At 53.2% G+C, this 27,383-nt stretch overlaps 1 protein-coding gene across 3 annotated transcripts in view; it reads right to left on the bottom strand.

The window, feature by feature from the left end:
• Positions 1 to 27,383, bottom strand: part of GABBR2 (gamma-aminobutyric acid type B receptor subunit 2) — a 331,389-nt gene that overhangs the window by 215,733 nt on the left and 88,273 nt on the right. For all 3 annotated transcript variants that reach the window (XR_006533299.2, XM_014859716.3, XM_070519133.1), the window contains exon 2: positions 11,197 to 11,334. Coding sequence is in view for 2 of the 3 variants with exons in the window: in XM_014859716.3 (XP_014715202.3) it covers positions 11,197 to 11,334 (138 nt within the window). In the remaining variant the exon portion in view is untranslated. The remainder of the gene's footprint in view (positions 1 to 11,196; positions 11,335 to 27,383) is intronic.

The raw sequence follows: 27,383 nt of genomic DNA, 5'->3' as shown, positions 1-27,383 counted from the left end.
CAGGGAATAATGACATGACATTATCAAGCTTATCTGACCTGTCAGCTGGCCCAACCTTCTCCTTTTATAATAGGAGGCCCAGAGAGGGCAAGGGATGCACAGAGGCCACATAGTTAGTCCCAGGGAGCTGACCCCAGATCCCAGGGCCCCACCTCTAGCTGGGAGGTAGACCAGGAGACCGCCTGGGAGCCCCCGGGGGGAGAAGGGGTGCAAAGCCTGGCACAGAGAAGAACTCTGCAGGCATCATCTCAGGTCTCACAGCCAGCCCAGGGTCAGGGCGATACCACCGCCACGTCACAGATGAGCAGCTGGGACTGGGAGAGGCTGAGGAATCTGCCGAGGTCGCCAGCTAACAAGAGGCAACGCAAACCTGGATGCAAATCCCAGCCCATGTGACCCCAAGCCCAAGAAATGCACCCAGCATCACCAGTATTCCAAGTCAACCAAGCACATTAGCCCCCTGCGCCTCCATTTCCACATCTGCACACATGGGCACCTAAACGAAATGGATGAACACAGGGCAGTCAGTGCCATGTGTGACAAACCCTGTGCTTTTGCCCCAGAGCACCTGCCCAGCAGCCACCAAGCAGCCAGGGCCCTGCCTCATGCGGCGTCACCACAGTCCCGGGAGGAAAGCGGAGCAGTTACAGCTGAGGATGCTCAGGCTCCAGCGAGGGGAAGAGGTCTGTGTAAGGCCTCCAGGCTGGAGGATGGCAGGGCCAGGAGGGGAAGCCCGGTCGCCTCATGCTGTGCCCTTCCCTTTGCTCCTTATTTAGGGCCACAGGTCCCCTCTGTGGACTCCTGGCCACTAAGGGGTCAGGATCTTGCCATCTGAGAGACTCTCAGGTCAGCGTGTCCGACCAAGGCTTGAGCAATCCACTACACAGTTTGACAAGAGTCCTTGTGGCCCACAGAGTTGTCCGCAGGGATGTCCAGAGGTGGCGAACATGGTCAGCACCTGCACGTTCACTCAGACATTCCAAATGCAGACCCCAGGGCTGAGTCAGGAGGTATTTCCCTCAAGCCCCCTCCCGAGTCTGAACCCTCCAAACCCTCCCCCTCATCTGACACACCTGGCCTCCCTTCAGAGGCCCAGGCAATGCTGGGTGAGAGACACCCGAGATGAGCAAGACTCACCGAGGACCATGTTAAAACGCAGACTCAGAGTCAGTAAGTCTGGGGTGGGGCCTGGGAGTCTGCATTTCTAACAGGCTCCAGCTGCTGCTGCTGGTCCATGGGCCACACGGCTTGAGATTTCCCTGATGCTAAGAACCCTCCAAGGCACTTGTTGAAAATCAGCTTCCCGGCCTCTTCCCTGGAGACGCTGGTCAGCGGGCCGGAACCTGTCCGTTCCCTAGCAACCAGTGCCCGCCCTCACCTGGGCCACGCGACGAGTCCCGCCATCAGACGCATCTGGGAAGCACTGCCTCGTCCAGCACCCCCATATGGTGCCTGCATCCTCCCCAGCATCCCCACCACGAGCCGCCCAGCCTCCACGGAGGGCGGCTCCTCTCTGAGGCAGGGACTCTGGCCCAGCGCTGTGCATCAGAATCACCTGGAGCATTCAGAGAGCGCTCAGAGCCCAGGCGCCTACAAGCAGGGCAGGGCCTGGTCAGGCCGACCAAGTCGTCCCTGTTTGCCCGAGACTCTCCCGTCCACGTTTCCTGCTCCACATTTATCATTTCTACCCTCACAACAACCCTATGAGTCGGCACTGTACCCATTTCACACGTGTCCTCCTGCAGGGAGTTACTTTTCCAACTCCCTCTCCACTTCTTTCCAGACTCCATTCCACGCAACCTGCGGTCGGATGCTTACTGCAGCATCAGCTCTACCGTAAGTAGCGAGTGGCTTATTTGTTTAGAATGAATTATTTACCCTCTACGTATTTCCAGAAAGAGGTTGAGGGGGCTGGTGGTGAAAGATGCGCAGACAATGAGGCCGTGGGAGTTACACGCTGGCAGCTGATATTACTTTAGATACCACGGTCTTGAATTAAAAATGGGGGTCAGAACCTAGAATTGAATCTTCCGCCAGATGGACAGGAAAGATGTGGGCTGGGTCCTCGGCAGGAAGTGATGGGGACCCGCCATGCTCTCGACAGCATCGCGCCCTCCTTCGCCTCCGCTGGGGTGAGAGCTCAGCCAGCAAGGCGCGTGTGCGCCTCTTATAGCTGCCTCGGGCTGCTTCTGCCTCTCCGCAGGCTCTGTGTTCATTTCACTGTTCTGAACCACCTTTGTGCTCTGTGATGGTTCATTTCATCCACACAATTTCAAGTTTGGAGACTAATGGAGACATAAATCTTCAAGGAGTCCCCTGCCCAGGGCCTGGCCGGCATCTCAGATGGCAAAAGCACCAGTAACGGTAATGTTAACCTTCCTCTCTAGAGGGTACGGTCTGCAGAGTGCTCCAACCGCCCAGCTTCCCTGCCCCATCTGACGCTCTCCGAGCCCAGAAGAAGGGCCGATTTAGCGAGCCCCCAGCGCAGATGGGTTCAGGGAGGCTGCAGGAGGTGGCCATGTGCCCAAGCCGATTCTGTCAGGGAGACACAGAGGAGGAACAATTGCCCGGAGCTTCTGGCGACTACACCAAAGTGCCTCTCTGCTGTGACCACCGTCCTGGGGTGGTAGCCTTGGGCAGCGGTCTGGGAGAGCCTGGAGAGCATACAGCAGGCACTGTACTTGCTAAGTGAGGGAATGGATAAATAAACATGAGCATGAGCCAATGAATGAATGGATGAACGAGAAAGGAACACCTCCCTTTCCCCACAGAAGATCAGTGGGTCCTGCCCGGAACCCCTCTGAGGGCTCGCACTTCCTCCTGCCCGTTTGTATCCAAACCAATAGCTACCAACCTTCCCTCATGTCCTGCATGACATGCTGCCTGCTCTCCGGGCCCCACCGCACCAGGCATCCAATGACAGGACCAGGAAGGCCCATTCATAGTCTTTGGCCCTTGGGGTCTCTCCGCCCCCTCTGCTTGGCCATAGTGCATGTCCTTAATATCCCTTCCTCTCCTTCCCCTGCCTTTTGTTTATGAATCCAGAAGGTGGAAGCATCTCATGGATTATTAATGTGCTAAATGGCCCCTCTGGAGACCAGCGCCAAGAAATGTCTCCAACCCGCCCTGGATTACTGGCCTCCATTCTCTTTCTTAGAGAGCAGCCACACTAGCAGCAGCAGTGAAGGTTCCAGCTGTGCCTAATCACAGGCGGCTCCTAAATGGTTCTCCATCGAGTGCATGGTCCCCACCACCCGCCCCACCGCAAGGGCGTGGCCACCATGTGCTGGCTGCAGGTGAATTCTGGCGTGGGGGATTCTAACTCACAGGGTCGGGGAAGTGGATGTTGTCTGTGCTTTGAGTGTCTTGCTGAGGAACCCCCGTCCCACCCCTGTCACCTTCATTTCAGGGTCAGCAGTGGCGGAGCAAACAACAGTTGCTGCCGATGCAAAACAGGTGATTTTTAAACTCTGAGAGCTGTAATCAGAGGTCTGCTGCTTGCGGAGGAGCCCTTGCCATTGTCACAGCAGCTACTGTTTCACAGTCTATAAAAGTCCTTTCACTTAAAAAAAGGAGACGCCTTCATGGATTCTCACAATGCACAAGACATGTAAGGCTGGTTTGCTATTCCCATTTCTCATAAGAGAAAAGTGAGGCCGGGAGGGATCAGATAAGACCATGGTATACATTCAAAGCCCCGGAGAGTGAGGCACGGGACGCCGCTTTGCTGTACTGTGAGAACTTGGGCAAGGTCCTACCCTTTGGGCCTTTGTTTCCCAGTCTATGTAATGGGGAGGCTGGACCCACTGATTGCTAAGATCCCGCCAACTCTGCCTTTCTATGAATCCACCTCTAAATCCACAACCCACAGCTAAGGAAGAAATGATCTTTTGATTTCTCAGGCTTCCCACAGCTTTAATAAGATAATTGCTTGAGAAAATCGAATCAGATGACAAAATTTCTGTTCCTGTGAAGCAAATGGCATCGACCGGCAGCTGAGAGCCATGCTGGAATTCAGTAAATAGCCAAGGGCCTGATTTGGGGGTTTTCACTGATTTAGTTTTCTAAATGTCAAAACCAAGCAAGATTTAGATTTTTCAGAAATCAAGTCCTAAATGTGCCGGGATGGAGTTGCCAACATTCTCCCGTCTGCGTGGCCCCCTCACCCCCACCCCCTTGCACGGGCTTCTCCAATGAGACGCCCCACCACACAAACTGAAATACTCCTGCCCGGGAAGGTGGCGAGGGAGCGCCAAGGCAGGCTGGGGGCAGGTGGGCGGCCGAGGGGGCCCGGGCTGGGCCAGGAGAAAGGCCTCCACAATTTAATAACCTGCCGCCTGCCTTTTAAAGGACAGGCTCTGCGGGATAGGCTCCTGACGAGACGCTGTTTGCGTTTTCCTGCAAGCAGCCCTTTATCCCTTCAGGAACCTGACTTTATTTTCATCAGCCAGACTATTTCCGTCTGCGAGCTGAAGCAGCTCTCATCTCACTCCCGAGAAGGAAGGAGTTTTGCTCTGGGCTCTGAGGATGCCAACCCCCTCTCGTTGCATCTCTTGTCCCTTCCCTGGGCTCTGCCTCCCACTCTGGTTCAAGCTACCCTGCCCCCATCTTCCCCACCCAGTTGCAAATCCTCCTGCTTTTTCCCAGGCCCCACAGGTTCAGAAGGACAGACTAGGCTGGGGCGAGGTCTGCAGAGCTGCTCAAACAAATGCAAGTAGGGTCAGAAGCAAGCCACCTGCAGATCTCTGAGCATGGGGTTCTGAGGGAGTCTGGAAAATATTTCAAAGGAAACATATTAGGGGCTGCAGTTGGAGGGTCCTTGGGTCCCTCTGGGTCTCGCAGGCTCTGATGATCTGCCCTCATCATTAGGGAAGAGCCTGAGGTCCAGAAGGCAGGCAGCCAGTGCTCTGTCTGCACACACTCCCTGGGTACCGCTCAGCATCTGAGCCAGGCCTGCGCCAGGCCCGGGGGCAGGGTGAATGAGACCAGGCCCTGATCTCGTAGCTCCAGGCACAGGGCAGCAAAGGCCGTGGAGGGGCATGCGGGTAAGGAGGTGCACCGAGGAAGGGGCAGTCAAACTGCATGGGAAAGGATGAGCACAGCCCTGCCAGGTGGAGAGACTGCAGGCAGAGGGAACAGCCCATGTGAGGCTGGCGGCAGGAAGGCACAGGAGGTGGGCGGAGGAAGGGAAGGTGGGGGAGCACTCTCCACCACACGACGCTCTGTGGGCTTCATCCTGGTGCCACTGGGATGGTGCCCCCAGCCTCCCCTGCTCTCTCCTCCATGTCCTCCTTCCAACAGGAACCATGGAGCTCTGCGGACCAGGAGCACTCCTTAGAGCCCCGCCGCCCGGGAGACGAACGGGCCTTCGAGAGCACCTGGAACCAACAGCACCAAAGGCCCCTGAGCTGCTGCTGCCGAAACGGTACGGGGTGAGGAGTGGGGTGAGCTGTCCTTGAGGGGTTTGATGAACCCCTCAACGCAGACCCGCTCTGAGTGGAGCCCAGGAATTCACATTAACACGAGCACATCCCCAGCCCCCTTGAGTGACTCTTACGATACAGTCTGAGATCCAGCAACCTGGTCTGTGGCTACTCTGTGTATTAAATCTGCCCAATGGCAGGACCGGAGGAGACTGGATGGTTCGGGGAAGCTCGGGCAACAGGGAACTCAGCACTTCACAGCCAGGCAGCCCGCTCCACGCTGGAGGCCTCCCATGGCAGGGGCTTGCTTGCAGGGGTCAGAGCCCTGCTCCCCTTGAACTGCAGCCATTGCTCCCGTGTCTCCTGCCTCCCTCACAGAGAACCAGCAAAACCTCTCAAAGGGCCACACCGCTCCCGAGGCCAAGACTCCTCCCTCGGCCCCAGCGCCCTGCATGTTCTCCAGTCCAAACATGCTCACCTCCAACGGCCAGACGCCGGCCCTTCCCAGATGCCTCCCAGGCTATGCCTTGGTGGTCCCTCCCTGTGTGAGGCCCCGATCTGAGCCCCCACCCTGGGTGGGGTCTGACCAAACAGGACAGGGACAAAGCCTGCAGGTCGCAGCCTGGACTCTATGAAGCTCTTCGCATCTACCTGGAGGAGCTGACCTCCGCGGCTAAGTGACTCACATCACGGCTTAAACAATATTAGCCTCGTCGCAGCAACCATGAATCAAGAGGCCCGGCAAACGGCAAAAGTTAAATTCAACTGATTTCAGCACCAGGGTGAATTTTTACCCCTTTGTCTCTTGAATCCCTATTTTTGTAGCACCAGGAACCAGAAACAACTGATTACACATTCCAGGCCATCTCTGTCCAGCCAGCATTGTCCCCCAAAGGACAGGCAGAGCTCCTTTTCAATTATACAAATTACATGCATTTTCCCATTTGCAAAACTCTGTTTCCCAGCCCAGCTTTGAATAAGTTAAGAGGCTCATCAAGTCCCTTGAGCAAGGGCAGACCAGCTCGTCCAGCCCTCGCCATCTCTGAGAGCAAGCGCAGCCTCCCGGAGGTGGGCGGGGTTGGGAGGTCCCCAGGCTGGCCCCTGACAAACGGGGCAGTGTTCCCTGAGAGTAGGGGAGGCAGAAATCCAGATCCAGGGCTCCCCCCATCAGCATCCAGATCTTTGTTCCCACGTCACCCTTGCCTGGCTCCACAGACTGGGAGAAGTCTGTCCTCCTGGGCTGATCCTGCAATTCCGCCTCCCAGGTGCCCAGAGCTCCCCAAACTCCGGGGCACCGTCTGGTTCCCAGCCGCTCAGCGCCCCCATCCGTGCACGGCCAGAGCCCCTGACCTGGCCCAGTGTCTGGGGGCAGATGCCCAGGGCAGCAGTGGACTGTGCACGAGAATCACCTGGGAGCCTGTCAACAACGCAGAGGGATTCTGTTGAGGCAGAAGCTGAGGATCTGCATTTTCTCCCCAGTCCTCAGCCTCCCCGTGGGCAAGTCCACACATGCCGTGAGAAACTCTGCCGTGGAGGGTTTCGGCCCCCAGTGTGTCCCTGGGCCTAGTTCAGTGCAGCACTGAGTGAGGACCTACTGTGCACCAGGCCCTGCACTAGGCATTGGGAGCTAGGAGACGAAGAAAATGGGGGCCCCTGCCCCCGAGAAGCTTATGGTCTAGCAGGGAAGACTGGGATATAGAATAAACCATTTCCACAAAATGTGATTCACTTAATAACAGCATACCTCATGCAATATGGGAGTGATGACAGGCATACTGCTCCACCTTCTTTTCACTGTCGCCAGCCTAAGAGCATTTTTTTCCTAAGCCCACCCCACTCATGAAATTCTTTCTTTTTCTTTCTTTTTTTTTTTTGGTGAGGAAGATTGGCCCTGAGCTAACATCTGTTGCCAGTCTTCCTTTTTTTTTTCTCCCCGAAGCCCCAGTACATAGTTGTATATCCTAGTTGTATGTCCTTCTAGTTCCTCTATGTGGGATGCCACCCCAGCATGGCTTGATGAGCGGTGCTCAGGTCCGCGTCCAGGATCTGAACCAGTGAACCCCGGGCTGCTGAAGCAGAACACGCAAACTTAACCACTATGCCACTGGGCCGGCACCCACCCACGAAATTCTAATACCATAGATATACCATATATCTGTTTATGTACTGTACATATATCTGTACTTTGTACTTAAAATGAGTGAGATTTTTTTTTTGCCTCCTCCCCACAAGAACCAATTTTCACCCCCTTGGGGGAGATGGCCCCTGACGAGAAGGCATTGTTTAGGAGGGAACAATTAACTTACTTTTGGGGCTGGGGATGGGAGGCACAGAAGGAAAGGAGTCAGGGAAGGCAGCACAGAGGAAGTGTTACCTATCCAGGGTTTTGAAGGATGAGCAGGAGTTCTGCAAAACAGAGAAAGACTCAGCATCAAGTCTCCCCTACTGGGCAACTTGAACTCCTGCCTTCCTCGGAGAATTCCTCTTTCCTGTGGTCGCCAGCCTCCAAGATGGTCCCCAGTGATCTTCTCCTGCTATTGCTTGTGTCATCCTCCTCCACACTAAAAAGAGATAATTTATAGGATGGAGCAGAAATATGGCGTGCAGTTTCTGAAGCTAGGTCCTAAAAGACTTTGCCACTCTGCCTTGGTCTCCTAGATGGCTCGTTTTGGGGGAAGCTACCTGCTATGTCAGGGGGATACTCTAGTGGCCCTATGGGGAGACCTACACAGAGAGGCACCAACTTGCCAGCCATGTCGGGGAGCCACCTTGGGAGGAGATCCTCCAGCCCCAGTGAAGCCTTCAGATGATGACAGCTCCCAGTCTGCAGGCCCCAGCTGGACCCCAAACATCATGGAGCAGACACGAGCCATTCTGTGGGTCTGAATTCCTGACCCACAGAAACAGTGAATTAATAAATGATTATTGTTGTCTTAAGCCACTAAATTTTGGGGTGATTCATTACGCAGCAATAAATAACGGATACCATCCCCAGCTCATCACCCAGTTCCCTGTCTCGTCAAGTCGTCTAAGCCTGAGGCTGTTCTCGCTCACGCTGCGGCCAGGCAGCTCTGGCTGGCAAGCCGGGAGTTTCCACCGTGTGCCTGCTCCTGCAGCTCCTCAGAGGATTCCGAGGGGCAGACGGCTCCAAGCGGGGCCGAGAGACAGTCAGGAAGCTCCCTGCATTCCTCTCTGGGTGGGGATTTTCCAGGAAGCTTGGCCGCTCATGTCTGGGCAAAACATCCATCTGCAGATCCTCGGTCCCTCCAGCCCTTCCTCCCGCCCTCCATCCCGCTGGTCATGCAGCAGACGCCTAACATGCCTGTGAAGTGTGAGGCACCAGGAGGAACAGGAGTAACTCAGGCCCAGTTTCGGTCCTCAAGGAGCACAGCCCAGCTAAACCTGTCCTCTGAGAGAGGGACAGGCACGGGGGGGCGGGGGCTGTGTACAGCTCTGCTAGAAGTAAACAGGAGGAAGTGAGAGAAATTTCTAGAATTTCTAGAGGGGCTACTTTAGATAGTGCAGTAAGGAAAGGCTTCTTGGAAGAGGCAGCACTTAAGCTGGTCTCTAAGAACGGGTAGGACTTGCCACGCCGGACACGGGGAGAACGGGGTATTTCATGGGTGGGAGCCGTGTTGCAGGAAAGACCCAGAATGCTAAGCAGCGGGAGTGTTCAACTCGGGGAGTAGCAGGAGACAGACGGGGCCGCAACAGCAATAAAACCGGGGACATGCAGTGCTCACGAGGTGCCTGCACAGCTCCCAACACTTTTTAGTCGCTGAATCCGCACAGCGGCCCTAGGAAACCAGTCCTTGCACCGCCCCAACGCTGCGATGAGCACTGAGGCCCGGGAGCAGGGTGCTGCTCCTCAGCGTCAGGAAGGGAAGCGCGGGCAGACCATGGGTGACTCCACCGAGGTCACGGCGTTGGTGGGCCCCGCGGGGCCTGGAGCCGGGTCCCGGGGCACGTGAGCCAGGCTGGCTCCCCCGTACTGGTGAGGTCGGCCCCACGGCCCGCCAGCTGCTTCTCGGGCCTCCTTGCACTAGGCGCGGCCTGCTCAGCTGGCGGACGACTCCCCTCGCCAAGCCAGCGCTCCCCACCTCCCGCTTCTGCAGCTTCCTCCTCCGCAGCGTCGCCAGCTGTCCGTCCTCTTTCGCCCTCTCCTCCTTCGCAGCCAGCTCTGCATCACCTCCTTCAGAAGCCTCCCTTGACCCCGGGCTGAGTGGGTGGCCCTCCCCTGGGACCCCAGCCTGCGCTCATCACACCTCCGCTAAGGCTGGCTCCCACCTCCTCTCGGCTCTACCCCAGCTCCCCACACGCGCAGGGCTGGACTCACGGAGGTCCTCAGTCAAGGCCAGCAGGGTGAAACCAGATCCCCCTGTGGTCTGGCTCCCGCCTGCTCTTCATTCTCACTCTCACCACCGTGATAAGCCCACCACGCTCCAGCCCCACTGCCCTCTTTTCTGTTCCCTTAACAGTTCTTTCCCATCACAGGCTGTCTGATTTGCTATTCCATCCTGACATGGATGCTCTTCACCCAACCAGCTCCCTCTCAACTCGAATGTCACCACCTCTGAGAAGCCTTTCGTGATTGCCCCAAGGCAGTCACTATTTACCCCATCATCCTGTGTATTTTTATCCCAGCCCAGTTTCTTGACCACAGTCTCATCTCAAGGGCCACACTGCTTGAATTTAAATCCTGACTCTAGTACCAATGAGCTGCGGGTCCTTGGGCAAGTTAATGGCCGCTTGTGCCTGAGTTTCCTTATCTATAAAATGGGGATGATAATAGCACCTACAGCATAGAGCAGTTACAAGGATTAAATGAGTTAATGCGTATAAGCGCTCAGAACAGGATTCTGTAATCAGCCTGACATATGTGTCACACCAGTGTTAGCTCCCAGTATTATCACCTAGCTGTCTGCTTGCTTACTGCCTGTTTCCGTCCTGGAATGAAGCTCCGGCAGGTAGGGATCATGTCTGCCCAGTCTGGCACTACATCTTCAGTGTCCATCAAAATTCTAGGCACACAGTAAGTTGCCTGCTATATTTATTGGATGGATGGACGGGTGATGGAGTGACGGATGGATGGACGGATCCAGATGATGGGTGGATGGATAGATGGATGAAGCAAAGAGGTAAGGCCTCTGCACGGGCCACCACTCATCCCATGTGGTCACATCTTAGTACACTCTTCTTTCTCAAATAACAGCCAGCCCTGCCGAGTGTCGCCAACAGACCATACACTCGCTGGTGGAGCGTTCGACCATGTGTAACATTGGCCAGTGTAAAGAGTGAATAACTGGCCAGGAGCCCCAGCAGAGGCTTGGCTGAGGAGAAAGGCAGTGTTAGTGGACCAGAGAATTTCAGTGGGGGAGGAGGTTTGGTAGGGAGCAGAAAAAGGACCCTCTGGTTATAGGAACAGCGAGAGCAGAGCCGAGGCCTGAAGGTCCAGGTGCATTTGGGGAATGGGGGTCATCTGGAAGGGCTGAGGCACAGAGTGAGGCGAATGGGCCCAATGATGGTGGCCATGAGAGTCGGGCTAGGGAGTCACTGAAAGACTTCAAACACACAGTGCGGTGTCAGGGCTACCCTTTACGGACCCCCTGTGTTGGCTGTGCCAGGCCAGGCTGGAGGGTCAGGTGGAAGCTGTGTCATCATCCAGGAAAGAGTCGGGGTGGGGTGGGGCTGAATCAGGGCAAGGAGCCATTCTGGCAAAAGATGGGTGGCCAACCAAAGACAGTCCCACAGCCAAAAGTGGCCCTGACCTTACCTGCACCAGATTCCAGCCTTGGAGGGACTCTGCGATGATGGACGTAACGGACGGACAGACGCCTCCAAACACCATCAGGTGGTTCGGCCCGTATTTTATTGCGTCGTAGAAGGCTTTCAGCCCTTTTGCGTTGTCACACTGGGGAGCAACACACAGAAAGAAAAGCTCAAATTAGAAGCAGCTTTCCCCAGGGCGAGGGCCCGACAGCGGATTCATGCAAACGAACCTTCCTCAGGGGAAACCTGCTGAGTTTCAGCTCTCCCAGCGTGGGGCCTCTCCTGAAGCCAGCTGCGAGCTCAGGGAAGCGGGGCCCCAGCAGCCCATCCTGGCTACCCCCCCGCCACCCGGAGCGCCCTCAGATCCAGAACCCCTGGCTCCCCAGCTGTCTCCCTTCAGAGCACACCGAGAAACCAGCCCCAGGAGGCCGCCCCCTGGGGTCTCCCCTTTCCAAGGTCATTTATGTTTGAAAAGAAGATGAATCCACACCCATCAGGAATGGCTATTGTCAAAAAAGCAGAAAATAACAAGTGTTACTAGGATGTGGAGAAATTGGAACTCTTGAGCCCTGCTCGTGGGAATGTAAAATGGTACAACCACCCTAGAAAACACAACACAAACATACACTGCAGTTCCTCAAAAAGTTAAACAGAATTACTATACGACCCAGCTCTCCACTCTGGGTGTACACCCCAAAGAACTGAAAGCGGGGGGACTCAAAGAGCTACTCGGACCCCTGTGTTCACAGCAGCACTATTCACAATAGCCCAAAGGTGAAAACAAACCAAATATCCATCAAGAGATGAATGGACCGGCAAACTGTAGCACATACATACAAATGGAAGATTTTTCAGCCTTAAAAGGAAGGAAACTCTGATATATGCTACAACAGTGAAGACATTATGCTCAGTGAAACAACCAGATGCAAAAGGGCAAATATCGCCTGAGCCCACTGAGCGGAGGCACCTGGAGGAGTCAGACTCACAGGAAGGGGAAGTGAAGGGTGGCTGCCAGGGGCCAAGGACGGGGAACCCGAGTTAGTGTTTAACGGGGCCAGTTTCCGTTCGGGAAGACAGGAACGTTCTGGAGATGGTGGTGACGGCAGGACGCAGTGAATATCTTTGATGCCACTGAACTGCATACTTACAAATGGTCGGAATGGTAAAGTTGATGTTACGTCCATTTTATCACAATACAAAAAGAAGGTGAGTCTAAGGGGGAGACTTCCTTCAGCAACACTCGCCAAGCAGTGCTCCGCGTGCAGCCCAGCCGGACGCTGGGGAAGCACAGACGTCGGACAGGCCCTGCCGAGGAGCCCACAGATGAGAGGGGACCCAGCGACCCTCTGCGAATGAGAGGACCAAGGTCCACGGGTGTCGGGAGTCAGTGACGGCCCACTTCCCACCCCCACCCCACCTCACCTCACTCATCAAGCGGCAGGTGGCTCTCCCCCGACAGCGACAGCGGCTCGGGCTCCTAAGGGGCTTCCTGCTCCCCCTGGGGCCCAGTTCAGCCTGTGCCCCACCCAGCAGTCTGAGGGGCCTTTTCAAAACATAAATTAGTCCTTCTCACTCTCCTGCTTCCTGTGCACTTAAAACCAAACTCCTATCAGAATATAATTCTCAAAAGGTTAAAAACATAATTCTCATGAAAATCGATACTGGCTACCTGTCAAACTTTTATTTAACTCATTAATAAGGGGATCTGCGGGATGACAAAAGTGGATTTGAAAGAAAACTTGAGAAACAGGGACTTTTATAGTGAATGGAAAAATGAGAAATAAGATTGCTAAATTAGATACAAAACAGGTTAATATCCCGTATGGCACTAAATCTATCACCTTTGGGGACAGAAAAGCAAATCAATGAGAACCAGCACATCTTAGTTTTAGAGAACTGGAAGAGCTTTAAACTCCTCCAGTCAGACGACCCTTAGGCAATGCCGTAAGAAAATGCTCTGTTACACTAACTGGTCAGAGAATAACTTCTGTGTGTTATTTACAAGTTTGATATGATATTCTTAACGCTCCTATCACAATGGATACAAGAAGCCACAGGACCCAGCCCAGCCTCCCACTCTGACCTCATCTCCCTCCACTGTCCCTGGCTCATGGGGACAGCCTCACTGGTCTCCTCTTTGTTCCTTGAAATGGAAAACAATTTCCTCCCTGCCTCTGGGCCTTTGCATTTGCTGTTTTCTTTGGCAGAACAATATTCACTTGGTTCTCAGCCTGGCTCACTCCTCCTCATCGTTCAGGTCTCAGCATAGCTGTCTCCTCCTCAGAGAAGTCGTCACCGTCCCCCTACCCAAAATGGTCCCCACCCCAGTCACTCTATCATGCCACCCTATTTAATGCCCTAACATAGTTCCTAAAATGATCTGAAATCATCTCTATTTTCGTTTGCCTGTGTGTCAGAATGTGAGCCCCCTGAGGGCGAGGGTTTTTGTCACTGTTTCCACTGCGTCCCCCCCCCCCCGAGTTTACACAGAGTCCTCCGTGAGGGCTCAGGAAGGATCTGTCGGCTGCCTGAAGGAGCAGGACATTTTCCCCATCTGCTTCTCCCCTCTTTTTCTACTTCCACGTCTCTCTTTACTTGTGTCTTCCTCTCCATTCTGGCTCTCCCCTTTCTTTCTGCTCCACCCTCCCTGCCCCTTAAATGGCCATAATGTGGGCTCACTGTGGGTTAGTATTTGCTGCTCCCTCTTCATTTATTGACAGATCTCTTGCACCGACACCCACAGTGGGGTTGACGGGGAGAGAAGAATCAGTCTGATGCGTTCCTGGCTGCTGGCGCTCCCTCTCTGGTGGAGGCAGTGACACTGGGGCACGGGTGGCCATGTCACGGGGTGGACAGAGCTCAGTGCTAGTGGGAGGCACAGCTGGGCTGTGGTGGGGGGTAGGGCCCTGGGGCTGGGATGAGGCAGAGGCCTGGGCCCAGGCTCCGGGGCTCTGGACGCCAGGCTGGGGAGGCGGACTGTAGCCCTCAGAGAATCGGGAAAGAATTCAAATTTTAAATTATAATTGAATTTTTAAATTGGCCAAGTTAATTTTTTTTTGCCCAGAAAGAAAGAGAAAGAGAAAAGGAGAGAATGAAGGGAAGGAAGGAAGGAGAACGAGAGGGAGGGAGGAAGGAAGAGGCGGTCCTTCTTGCTTCCTGGGCCCTCTACTCGTGTCTGTTCCCTGATGGAAAGCGACTCGTCCCACCCTCAGCCGAGCACAAGCAGATTAATAGAGGGGTTCATGTTTCAATTGTTTCTACCATGATTTACTGAATCACTCCCATTTTAATACATTCCTGTAACGATTTTAGCTTGTTTTCTAATCCATAGCTAATGACAGTGATAACACAGTGCCCCAAGATTTATAATCAAAGTTGCATTAAAATAATATTAGCAATAATGAAGTTATTAATACTCGTTTGCTCAGCAGACATTTCGCCAGTACCTAGTCCATGCAAGACTCTGCATTAGTAATGACGTCCCGGCGTCTCACCAATATGCAACTTCTGACTGTGTCAACTCAAAAGTCTGAGAATACCTGACAGCCAGTGTTGGAGCTGGAAGAATCCCCCAGTGTTGGCAAGTGCTTGTCTGACTCAGTCCTCACCAGACTGCGTGTGGAGGGCAGAATGTTGGCCCCGTGCCCTCTGCCCCTTGGTCTCACTCTCACAAACATGTTACGTTACCTGGCAAAAGGGACTTGCAGACGTGATCAAGGTTGCTAATCTGCCGACTCGGAATTATCCAGGAGGCCCAGGTAACCACACAGCCCTGAGAAGCAGAGGCCTCTTGGCTGGTGGCAGAGGGGAAATCAGAGATTCAAAGCATGAGATGAACTTGAGGTGCCATCGTTGGCTTGAAGATGAACGGGGCCACGTGTCAAGGAAATGGGGACCTCAGTCCTTCAATCACAAGAAACTGAATTGTGCCAGCGACCTGAAGGAGCTGAGGCTCCAGAGAAGAAGCCAGCCCAGGCAACACCTTGATCTTGGCCATGTGAAGCCCCAGGCAGAGGGCCAGCCATCAGGCAGGGCCTATGGACCGTGAGAACACACATGGGTGTGGTTTAAACCACTAAATTTGTGGTAATCTGTTACAGTCGCCATAGAAAACTAATACAGAGATGTAAAATGAGAAAAACGATACAGTGAGATTTTCCTCAAAGTTAAATGTATTCCATTTAAAGAACTATCCTTAATTTATAGACAAGATCCTTCATGGTTTGTATGGTGTTGAAATGTTTTTCTGCTATAAAATTACAGATGGTAGAAGGATTTTGTTTTTAATGTCCTAATGTGGCAAAATAAAAGGTTTTCCACCCTAGGTAGGTTTCTGTTCCATGCCCACCCCGACTCTGTTCCTTCAGCCCCTCCTGGTGCGTGAAGTCCAGACGTGTAGGCATCGCTCCTCTAGCCAGCCCCGCGTCCTCATTTTCGGAAGCAGACCCTGCGGACCCGAGAGCTGAGGGGACTTGGCCACTGTCCTTTCAGGATTAGGCAAGGGATTTCGGGACTCCAAATTCAGGGTTTTCTTGATAATCTAGAGAACTCAGCTCAACGGGCGAAGGGAAGGCTAAAGCTGGCAGCGTTCTAGAAAGGACCACTCCCCCCGGGTAAACGCCGCAGGCCCAGGCCTCCTCCTGACCAGCACTCTTGCCCTGAGGCAGAGAAACAACTCCTGGGCACCAGGCACTTTGCCCCAGCTGCCCCAGAGAGCACATTTGCGGTGAATAACAAAATAAAAATCACACGGACGGATCTGTCCCTTTTAGATGTTATTCCCTCATCTTCATTTCTAAGACATGATTAGTGTCCCAAAGAGATGGACTTTCCAGCTGACCACAGCTGCGACTTTGTGGCTGGACCAGCTTGGAGGTTTTTATTTTATTTTTTTTTTTTGTCGTTTTTTTTTTTTTTTTGAGGAAGATTAGCCCTCAGCTAACTACTGCCAGTCCTCCTCTTTTTGCTGAGGAAGCCTGGCTCTGAGCTAACATCTGTGCCCATCTTCCTCTAGTTTATACGTGGGACGCCTACCACAGCATGGCTGCCAAGCAGTGCCATGTCCGCACCCGGGATCCGAACCAGCGAACCCCGGGCCGCCGAGAAGCGGAACGTGCGAACTTAACTGCTGCGCCACCGGGCCGGCCCCAGCTTGGAGGTTTTTAAACGCAGTCCCTCAAGGACCTAGGAGCCAGCAGAGGTGTTTGGGGCCAGTGAGAGGGGCTCTGGGCTCCTGGCCTTCACTTCGCCCCGCAGCTCTCCTTGTCTCTGTTCTATGTACGGCGTCAAGGTTCCACATAATACTTCATTTGAAAAGAGAATTTCAGTGCCAGTAGCAAAAAAATGTTTGGGGACCATGAAGGAGATAACCCGGAGGTCCCTTCCCATGTATGATTTTGGTCTCTGGCCTCGGGAAGGGCAGGTGAGTGTCCCCGGGGGAGGCCGGATGAGCCAGTCACGGGCGCACACACCACAGGCCACTGGCTGAAATTAACCCACTGCCCCCCAGTTTGCCTGGTGGTCAATGCGTCAAATCCCGGGGAACTCCTCCAAGCTTGTGTCTCCCGAGGGATTCCTTGCAGACGTTTCACACAGCCGTCTCACAAGGATTTGTCCTTGTGGCTCAGGTGAAGGTCAGGTTCACCCGTACCTCACGCTGCAGTCCTCCCTGAGCACTGCGCCAGGCGGTGTTCCCCTACCGCCTGCCCATGACCGTCCTTGTCGTGTGGATGTCGGGCCCGGCCCTGCACGAGCCAGGGAAACGCCGGAGCTTTTCTATCCCCCATTTAAGGTGTCTGTCAGATGGCTTCTAGTGAGCTGGTCACCAGGCAAAACCATCATTCTGAGAAATTATTTATGGCACGTTCTCTTCGAGCAATTTGTCTTTTGATGGATTGTTCTCAGAGCCCCTGTAAGGGTTCTGGTGTCCTGGAAGAAAGCTACCGGCTTTATCATGTTCTCTTTCTCCCTCCACCTCCCCCACTAAGAACTCCCCCTCACTCATGTCTAGAGGGGGTTTGACAGGTGGCCACATCTGACGGCAGGTGGGGAGGTAACCCCATCACCGTTCACCTTCTCAGGCAGTAGTTCAAAGCTTAGGGACCTGCTGCAGCCTCTCACCCACCGTGTCGCCCCTTGGCCATGGGGCTCTGACACATAGTAGGCCCTCAACAGCTGCTGACCTCCCTCCCTCCCTTCTTCTCGCCAGCATTCTTCCTCCTTGCCTTTCAATACTCCACGTTTAACGTAGTCTCTACCTCCAAACTCCCCTCCACTGTCTCACTCCCGATGGCTCTCCTTCCCTGTAAGGACAGTCTTGTCACCGAGAAATTCTAATTGGCACATATGGGCTCTTAAAATTCAGCACCTATAAATGGGAACAGATCCAAAAGCCATGAAAATCAATTTTTTTAAATGAAAAAGTAGAACTCTCGGATAAAATCCATTTTCATTTAAATCTCATCTTTAAAGAATTAAAATACTTTTTTGACTTAAAACTTTCAAAGAAAATGTTCCTGAGAGTTAAAATGTAAAAATGTCAAGAAAATGTCAGAGTTAATAACGACCAATTTGAAACCGGAAATTACTCTGTACAGAATTTCAGAATCGAAGGCGAATTTAAAAGCTAATGTGTCCATCCTGCCCCCGGTACAAAGTCCTCCCCGTGCATCCTGCTCAAGGAGCAGTCAGCATCTGCTTCAATGCCTCCAGTGCTGGGGGTCTCACTTACTCGCCAGGGAGCAAATTTGGCATTGGTCAGCTCTGCTTCTTAGGAAAGTGCTTATTTTGGTCTTGAAATCATGCTCCTTCTGTAGTCTCTGTTCCAAGTTCTCATTCTAGAGCAAAGGTCAGCAAATGTTTCTCATAAAGGGCCCGGCAGTAAATGTTTTAGGCTTTGTGGGCCATATGGACTCTGCTGCAACTTCTCAATCCTTCGCAGTGCAAAAGCAGCCACAGACAATACATAAACGAATGAGCGTGGCTGCACCCAAAAAAATGTTATTTACCAAAACAGGCGGCAGTCAGACTTGGGTCACGGGCCGTAGTGTGCCCATCCCCGCTCCAGAACCTCACAGAACACACACCATCCTCCCCGTGGGAGCCCTTCAGACACCTAAACTCAGCCTGCCTGACTCTACAAGACGCCTTCAGCCAAACGACCCTCAGCTCTTCATTTTTTTTTAAAGATTGGCCCTGAGCTAACATCTGTTGCTAATCTTCTTTTTTTCCTTCTCCCCAAAGCCCCCCAGTGCATAGGTGCATATTCTAGTTGTAGGTCCTTATAGCTCTGCTATGTGGGACGCCGCCTCAACATGGCCTGACGAGCAGTGCCATGTCCATGTCCAGGATCCGAACCCGGGAAACCCTGGGCCCCAAAGCAGAGAGCATGAACTTAACCACTCAGCCACTGGGCCGGCCCCAATCTGCTCTTCTAATAGTCTGTGTAGGACACAGTTTCAGACTGTCCTCCTCTGTGAGCTGTGAGTGTCCTCTGGGAAGGCTTTGGAGGATAGATGTTTCCAGGACACACCCCCGAGTACCTCCGCCTGCCCTCATAGAAAAGCAGCGCTAGCCAACACAGCCTGTGTGCTCACGACGCGGTAGGCACGGCGCCAAGAACCTCCCGTCAATTACCCTAGTCACGCCTCACGTCATTATAAGGTAGGCACTGTTATAGCTCCACCATCCAGAGAAGGAAACCGAGGTCCATAAAAGTTACATAACTTGCCCAAGGTCACGTGGATGGTAAGGATTCAATTCCAGGCAGTGTCACTTCAGAGCACTGTTTTACTTTACATCAGAATTTGTCATTATGAAATATTTCACTCATAGAAAAGAATATACGTGTAACGTATAAAGTATGAAAGTTAGTCACATGAACATACAGTATAACCAACACCCAGCTCATGTTGAAGGCCCTGTGTGCCCACCTTGGACATACGCCTCCTTCCCCCGGGGGGACCCTTGTCTGAATTTTGTGTTTATCCTTCTTTGCTTTTCTTTATTATTTTATTATTTGCATATGTTTCCTAAACACTTTGTCACTTAATTTTACTTGTTTTTGAGTGTATATATAAGTGGAATCACGCTCTGTGTTTTGCCTGAAACTTGCCTTGATGGCTAATCATTATGTTTGTGAGATTGTTGTGCTGAACATAGCCGTAGTTCATCCATTTTCAGAGCTGTGCAGTATTCCATTGTGTGACTATGTCATGGTCGGTTTGGTAATTCCCCAGTTGATGGACACTTGGGTTGTTTCCAGTGTTTGGTTTGGTTGCTGTTGTAAGCAGGACGGCTGAACACTTCTATACATTTTTATGTGCCTCCTGGCACACACAGGCAGAGCTTCTCCTGGGTGTCAACTTGGAAATGGAATCATGGAATCACAGGATTTCCCACATTTTCTCCAAGTGGTTTTATCCACTTACACCCCCACCAGCAGTGTTTGTGAGATCTCACTACTCCACATCCTTACTGACTAATTTTTGTCCATCTTGTGGGCCGTTTTGATTTGTATGTTTCTGATGATTAGATAGGATACACCATCCTTTCAGATGTTTATAGGTGTTTCTGTTTCCTCTTTTAGACTGGCAACTTTGCCCATTTTTCTGCTGGGTTGTTTGTCTTTTCCTTACTGATGTGCTCAGAGCACATCTAGCCACAATGTAAACTGAATGAAAAGATCACCTCCCGCATTCTGGGCGTGACTTTATTAATGCAGCCTCAGATGCAGTCTTTCTACCTGCACCTACTCCACACAGAGCTTACTCTTTGTAAAAACTAGTAGATCAGCACACATAATCTCGACAACAGAACACCTATGAAGCTTTCCTGGGAAGAAAAAGAAAAAGAAACTACGTGATGATAAAATGCAGCCAACCACAAGATGAACCAAAACATAGTCTCAGGAATGGAGAGCTCGTGATACTACGAGCGATGTGAGAGCTGGACCCACTTCACACAGAGCCCCCAGCAAAGGGAAGATGATAATGCAACACAGAACTCAGAAGGTGGGAGCAGGAAAGGCAGTTGAAAGATTGCTAATTTCCTCTTCTTCCAGAGAAAGACTTTAATCGATAGCATCTGAAATTGAAAGCTGGCGTTGAAAAGCCAGGACTCTAACCTCACTGCTTTTCATACTCTTTTATTCCCTTAGATACTTTAGAAACAAATATTTTCTGTAATGAAGGCGAAATTGTTTAATGTTGAGCAGCTCGTTCTGCTTTACTTTTCCTTATTTTATCCTGTTACATTTAAAGATTTTTTTTTATTATTTCCTTTTTCTCCCCAAAGCCCCCCGGTACATAGTTGTATATTCTTCGTTGTGGGTTCTTCTAGTTGTGGCACATGGGACGCTGCCTCAGCGTGGTCTGATGAGCAGTGCCATGTCCGCGCCCAGGATTCGAACCAACGAAACACTGGGCCGCCTGCAGCGGAGCGCGCGAACTTAACCACTCGGCCACGGGGCCAGCCCCTATCCTGTTACATTTAAATAAATGAAATCTAACGTCAATTTAAATAGCATGCAATGACCTCATTTTATAAAATTATTTCTGTCCGTCTCTCTCCTTATAACGTATGCACACAGAGATGTCTGGAATGAGAGTCATCTCACGTTAAAAATGGGGAGATTTGGGGTGATTTTTTACTCTCTTCTTTGTGCCTATTTGTTTCCTTGAATTTTTTAAAGCACATATGACTTTCACAAGGACACACTGGTCACCTTTTCACACCCAGGATGCCTCCTCAACCGTTTAAACCTCCCTCTTTCTGTTCTTCTGTGGTTGACTTTCTGAGCCAAAGCACAGGACTCTACATGTATAATTGCTAAATCACGTTAAAAATTAGCCCAAAACCATGGCCAGCTGAATTAAACACACACTATACTGTTTTTCCATTGAAATTAACCCATTCAGACATTTTCTGAGCATCTCCTAAGTGCCAGGAGAAATAAGTGACATATAAAAATTCCTTGAACAGAGTAGATACTCAAGAAACATTTACTGACATATTAAATTTGAAAATAAGAAGACTAATAATAATAAGACAGCAAGCCCTTCTATAGCATTTATTTGTGGTAGGTGCTGTTCTGATTTCTTCATATTTATTAACCCACTTAATCCTCACAACAGCCCTATGAAGTACATCCAATTATTATTATCCATATTTAATAGATGAAGAAACTGAGGGTCAGAGAAGTGAGTAATTTGCCCGACATTTGACACAGTATGCAAGAGGCAGAGTTGGGATTCAGACTCTGAATCCATGCTCCATGATGTCTGGGTTGTTTTTCTGCCTGGGCATACCCCTCCCACCCCCCAGCCTCTCCTGCAATTAGGTGTGACCACTGAGTTTTGGGCAATGGAATGCAAGCAAAGGTGATGTGCACCATGCCTGGGATTGGACTATAAAACCATCCACGGGCGCTCGGTGCTCCTCCAAGGACCTAGAAGCCATGCGGCTCCCCCAACCCCACGTCCCTGTGGCCACCAAGAAAAGCCGTCACAAAGAGGGCCGCCTCACAAGCCGACAGGCTCCGGGGGCCTGGCCCGGGGATCCGCCTTGCTCCTTCCGGCATCCCGACCCCTGACTGCACATGGCAGTGAACTAGCTGCTCCCCACTTCTCGCCAGCACGAGACTCCGCCATGCGCGGACCCTGGGCTCTTCGGTTGGGCTGCGGCTGTCTCAGAGCGGGGCTGCTGCCTGAGTGTCTTCCTCCCCACCCTCTTCCTCCACCCTCGCCCTTCCCAGGAGTCAGCCCTGCCCACAGCCTGAAGACGCACCCATCTCCGCTCCCTCTGCCCTCGTTCTTTCACAGGCACTTGTCCGGGTGCACCTCTGTCTGGGCACCTGCTTCCCGGGAGGACCCGGCCAACACAGCCCTCCGAACTGCACTCGACTGTGACATGAGCAAGCAAGCACCTTCCTACATTAAGCCCTGGCGTATGGGGGTGTCTGCTCCTGCACTCAGACCGCATCGGCTACACTTTACAAACGTTCTTACCGCCTGCTGTAAGAATTTTGAAACATAAGAAATCAACACACCTGGGGAACCTACTAGAGAAAGGCGAAAAGAATTTAAAGAGAGACAAAAAAGATTATGGGAAAAGGTAGAAAGAAAGTATGCTATACATTTAAAATTTCCCCCTATCATTCAAGACACTGACGTGACACCAGAATTCAAGGGCCATAACCAGAGACAGCTCAGATCTGCTGCCCTGAGCCGTCTTAGTCCCCTCAGTCCCTCTGTGCCCAGAGAAGGGCCCAGCTCCAGACAGGTGTTTAATACATATTGGCTGGACGAAATTACTGCTGATGGTGGATGCAGGCCCCGCTGGTGGCCACAACCGGAAAGAAAAGGAGTCCTGTCTATAGCTCTGTCCCAGAGAGCTCAACTGCAGCCATCTTGAGCTCTTCACACGCCCTCCCCAGCATGATGGACAGACCGTCTGCTTCTAAAAGTCTCCAGGGAGCCAGACTGTCCATCCCAGATACTGACGACAACTGGCATTTCTGTCTTCTCCCCAAAGCTGTTCCTCTGAATTCTTGGCAGCTGCAGACTGTGTGACCGGAGGACGATGGAGCCACAGCACACCTCTCTTCTTCTGACCGGCAGAGCCAGCTCCCCAATTTATCAAATGTTTGTCAAAGACTGGTAGATACAAACTGCGTTTCCTAATTAGCTGTCAATGAGTCCCCCCACATATGCAAGTGTGACATTTTTAAGAGTCAGGGTCACAAAAGCAAAGCGTGTGCGAGCTGCCTGTTGGCAGGGGGTGCAGGGGCTCCCTTCTGCAGGCTTGCACAAATATCGCAGGTTGTCATCCCTTCCCCTGGAGACGGGGGCCTGGGTCCCCCGCTGAGGAGTGACGGCACTCCAGCTACGTGCCACCGAGCCATCTCCATGCCTTTCTCCCTGACATGTGCCTCTACGTTGTGCTCTTCAGAGGGTGCACTGGCTCAACGATTGCCGAGGGGCTGGGCTAGGAACAGGGGTATGAGACAGGTGACACGTGGTCCCTGCCCTCAGGGGGCTTATAATCCACAGGAGGTGAGAGACGTAGAAATAATGGAGTAAAATGTGGTACGAGGTGTCATGGAGGTTTGGATCCAGTGTTATAAACACATGTTCATTCCATCACCATTCATGAGGGCAGGATTAAGAGCCAGATCCTGCACAGGTGCTGGGGACACAGGGAAGGTTACGTACGGTCCTGGCCATCAGGGAGCTCTCACTGCAGTGGGGAAGAGAAGACTGAAACAAAAAACCATCACATAAGGCAGGGTAAGAGCGGGAACTATGGAAGAAACACAAGTCATGCAAAAAGGAAGGAATATGCAATCACACTGAGGTATTCTGCCAATACTCCTTGGAGGAGGTGGCGTTCGAGCTGAGCCTTGAAAGATGCGGAAGAGACCGAGGTGGTAGGAGGGCACACCAAGCAGAGAGGCCAGTGTGAGCAAAGGCTGGGAGGCAGGAAGCGCAGGGCAGGGAGGAGAGACGAGCGTCTGCCTCTGTGGCAGGAGCACAGGGTGGAGAAGGGCTGTGGCAGGAGAAGGGATGGGTGGGGTCAGACGGGCTCAAGCCAGAACCCTAGGGACCTTGAACACCAGGCAGGGTGTGGTTTCTTTCCTTTAGGCAGCAGGAGTCACTGCAGAACTTTGATCAGAGGAGGGCCAAGATGGAAGCCATCTTTACGCAGATGCTCTGGCCGCTGGTTACAGGAGGGAGGCTGATGGGGAAGGAGGAGGCCAGCTGGGAGGTGGGGGCAGCGGCCCAGGTGTGAGGCTTGATGAGCAACCGGGCCCGGCACCCCTGGGAAGGACATGTGTTCACAGCGGAGCTCACCTCTCAGGGGCTCGTGAACTAAGGGGCTCTGAGGCTTGGGTTTGACCAGCGCGTGATGTCCACGGGACCCAGTCAAACGGGTCAGTCTCAACAGCCTCCCTAACCGGAGCTCGGGGATGGGGAAGACCAATGAGGAAAGAGAACAAACAGAGGGTAGAGCCAGCTGTGTCAGGCACAGGGCCTGGGGTTGCCACGCCCTGTAACCTCCTCCTCACCTGGGCTCCACCTACAACACAGGAAGGTGCACAAGCGGGTTTATCAGTCGGGAAAGGCTAGGCTCCACTGTGGCAACAAACACCTGCCAAATCTCAGTGGAAGACCCCAGAAAAAGTCGATTGCTCTCTCAGCAAGGAGATCTTGACACATTATAGTCACTCAGGGGTCCAAGCAGATGGAACAATCGCCATCTTGAATGCCACCAGTTGCCGAGGGAGAAGGACAAAGAAGGCTCAGGAGAGGTTCAACCAGCGATTCAATGGAACTCACTGGCCAGACCCGGCCCCACCCAAGGACCGGGACCCAAGGTCAACTTGGCCAGAGGAGAGGGGAACTAGGTGTCAGGGAACGTACTCAGCCACAGCTGCTCTCCGAGACCCCTTCCCACCCTGACAGTTGGTGTTTTGTTTGTGCTCCAGGCCAGATTCTGGCTCCATTTATACACATCAAGCCAACATTCCTTCAGCACTGACCTATGTGCCAGCAGAGTCTTTACATGCATGCTCTCCTTTACTATTCATAATGTATCTCATTTAATATCCACTGAGACCCTATGAGGTAGACGCCATCATTATCCCTCATTCAACAGAGGGGGAAGCACAAGTTCAGAGAGCTTAACTGACAAGCTCAAGGTCACTCGACTAGTAAGTCGCGAAGCCAGGACTCGCACCCGGCCCATCACACTCCAAACCTCAACTCTGTCTCTCATAGTCCGAGCGGTCCGTAGACGGGTAGGATGCCCTGAGGAGCAGTGGGCGGCCTGTCCCTGCGGGCGTTCGGTCAGAAGCCTGCAGGAGGATGCTGCAGAAAGGAGGATTTCACCGAGTAAAGCAATGGATTCTAATCCCGAAATTCCAGGAGAGGTCGGGAGACAGGAAAACTGGGGTAAGTCTCGGGACAGCGAGGGCTCTCTGAGCCGGAGACGCGGTGGGTGAGCGGGAGAGATGAGAGGTGGGACCGGACAGCAGGTTGGGGCAGCTGAGCACCGGAATAAGGGGTTGCACCCTACTTCAGGGGCCCTGGGGAACTTTTCTTTTGGTTTGGTTGTTTTTTTAACCATTTTTAAGTGTACAATTCAGTGGCACCAAGTGCACACAAATGTTATGTAACCATCACCACTATCTATTTCCAGAACTACTTCATCATCCCAAACAGAAAAGCTCTCCACCTATGAAACCCTGGGCAGTTCTTAAAAGGGCTTAAACCCAACAGTGACATCACCAGAGCTGAGAGGGTGATGACGCCATCAGGTTGAGATGGACAACCCTGGCCACCACTTGAAGGGCATTATGAGAGGAAAGAGAGGCAGGGCAGGGGGAGGGGTCCGGAGGGAGATGGCAGGAGCCAAGGCAGGGCAGCAAGAGGGGCACAGAGAGGGGTCAAATTCGAGACAAGAGGAAGGGCAGCCTCAGAGGGGGAGGGCACTCCTAGCTTCCTCCAGGGCCCTATGAGTCCTGGGCCACCAGGAACTGAGGTGGAGAGGCCAGGAGGGGACCTGGGGATGGGGCCAAGTTCAGCACTGGACCGGACACAGGTGAGGCGCTGGCTGGCCGCCTGCTCCACTCACTTCTCCTGGGGAGCCACATCCCTGACCCCAACAGTCCCTCCTGGGATGTGGGCCAGAGCTGTCCCCTTGGCTCCCCCAGAGGTTGGGGCCTGACATAGATCATTCCTGTGCTCAGACACTCCCTGGGCACCTGCTCGGGGATGGAGGGTGACTGCAGGCTCGGATGGGATCATTGCCCCCACCGCCACGGCCACGCTCATTACTCAGGCGCCCGCCCTCCGTCAGCAGCAGCTCAGCTGGAGTTAATTACGTGCCTCTCTTGTCCTCCAGCTGGGGACACGCTGGTCACTCCCCTGCTGAGGGATGAGGGCTGGGCTGTTGTCACTCATCATCGTGACCAGGGGACTCTACTCCAGGGGCCTGCCAATTCCTCAGTCCTGTCACCAATCCTCCCCCTCAGCAGCGCGAGCTGCTGCAGGCACCTGTCTTCAGAGGCCATTTCCGCAACACCCCAAGACTCTGGGCCTGCCTCCCCAGCTCCCGTCCCCACAGCTGCCTGATGCCACAGGCACAGTACTGACTTCCCGGAAGTCGACTTCAGGGGTCCCAGTGGCACAGGCAGCCTTGGGCCCAACTGTGTCCCCATCTCAACACCCTGTCCCCACACCCCAGCTCCTCCAAGTCTGAAGTCCTAACGCACCTTCCCAGGTCTATATCCCAGAACCCGACGCTTGCCTGCCCCGCCCCCAGAGCTGAGACCCCGCTAAGTGGTCCCCAAGACACCACGGCACTGCCCACCCAGACTGTGCCGGGGGCTGCCCCTGCCTCGAAAAGGACGCAGAGGGGTTTCAGCTTGAAGCCTAGCTAGAAAGAGACCACAAAAACAGATGCCACCAAGCGTTGAGAGGGGAGCGGGCAGGCTCCAGGAGAACGAATACTTTTGAGGAGCGGGACTCAGGGAGGCAGCGCTGGTTGGGGTTGGGGCAGGCTCCGGGAGGAGAATTCATTTGAGGGTGGGGCCCAGGGTCACAGTTTGAGACCAGTGCGTTTGGGAGTACGATCCACCCTGAGCAAGCCCTCTGCAGGGGCTCTTGACCAGTGACCGGCAGAGCTCCAAGAGCCGCAGCCTCTGGAAGGCCAGGGGGTGGTGCAGACCCTCAGAGGGCAGTCCACCCCAACCCCGGCAGGGGGCTCACACATCGGTGACCCCTTCTTTGTAAAACAGGGAAGCAATGCTGGGAAGGCCTTACCCTCGGGCACTCACGGGACCAAGGGGGGCGACACCCAGAGCCCTCGGTTAGCCGCTGACGTCGTCTGTCCAATTTGATGCAGCAGCATTCCTGCGAGCCAGGCTCTGCGCCAGGCGCCAGGCAGACAGAAGGAGGCCAGTCAGAGCCCATCCTCAACGAGCTCATAGGCGGCGGGCACAGGAGAGGAGCCCACGAGCCATCCTAGCTCAGGACAGGACCGTATGCCAAGAAAAGGGCAGCAGACGGCGTGGGGCCAGTCCCGGGAACCAGGGCAGGCTTTCTGCAGGAGGCGGCAGTGAGGCTGAGTCTTGATACATAAGGAGAAACCAGCCATATGCAAAGGCTGGACGAGGATGGCCCACAGTGA

The sequence above is a fragment of the Equus asinus genome, chromosome 10 (assembly GCF_041296235.1).
Source record: "Equus asinus isolate D_3611 breed Donkey chromosome 10, EquAss-T2T_v2, whole genome shotgun sequence".
Taxonomy (NCBI): Eukaryota; Metazoa; Chordata; class Mammalia; order Perissodactyla; family Equidae; genus Equus; species Equus asinus.
Note: the sequence above shows the minus strand (reverse complement) of the source record. Positions and strands in the feature narration are given on the sequence as shown.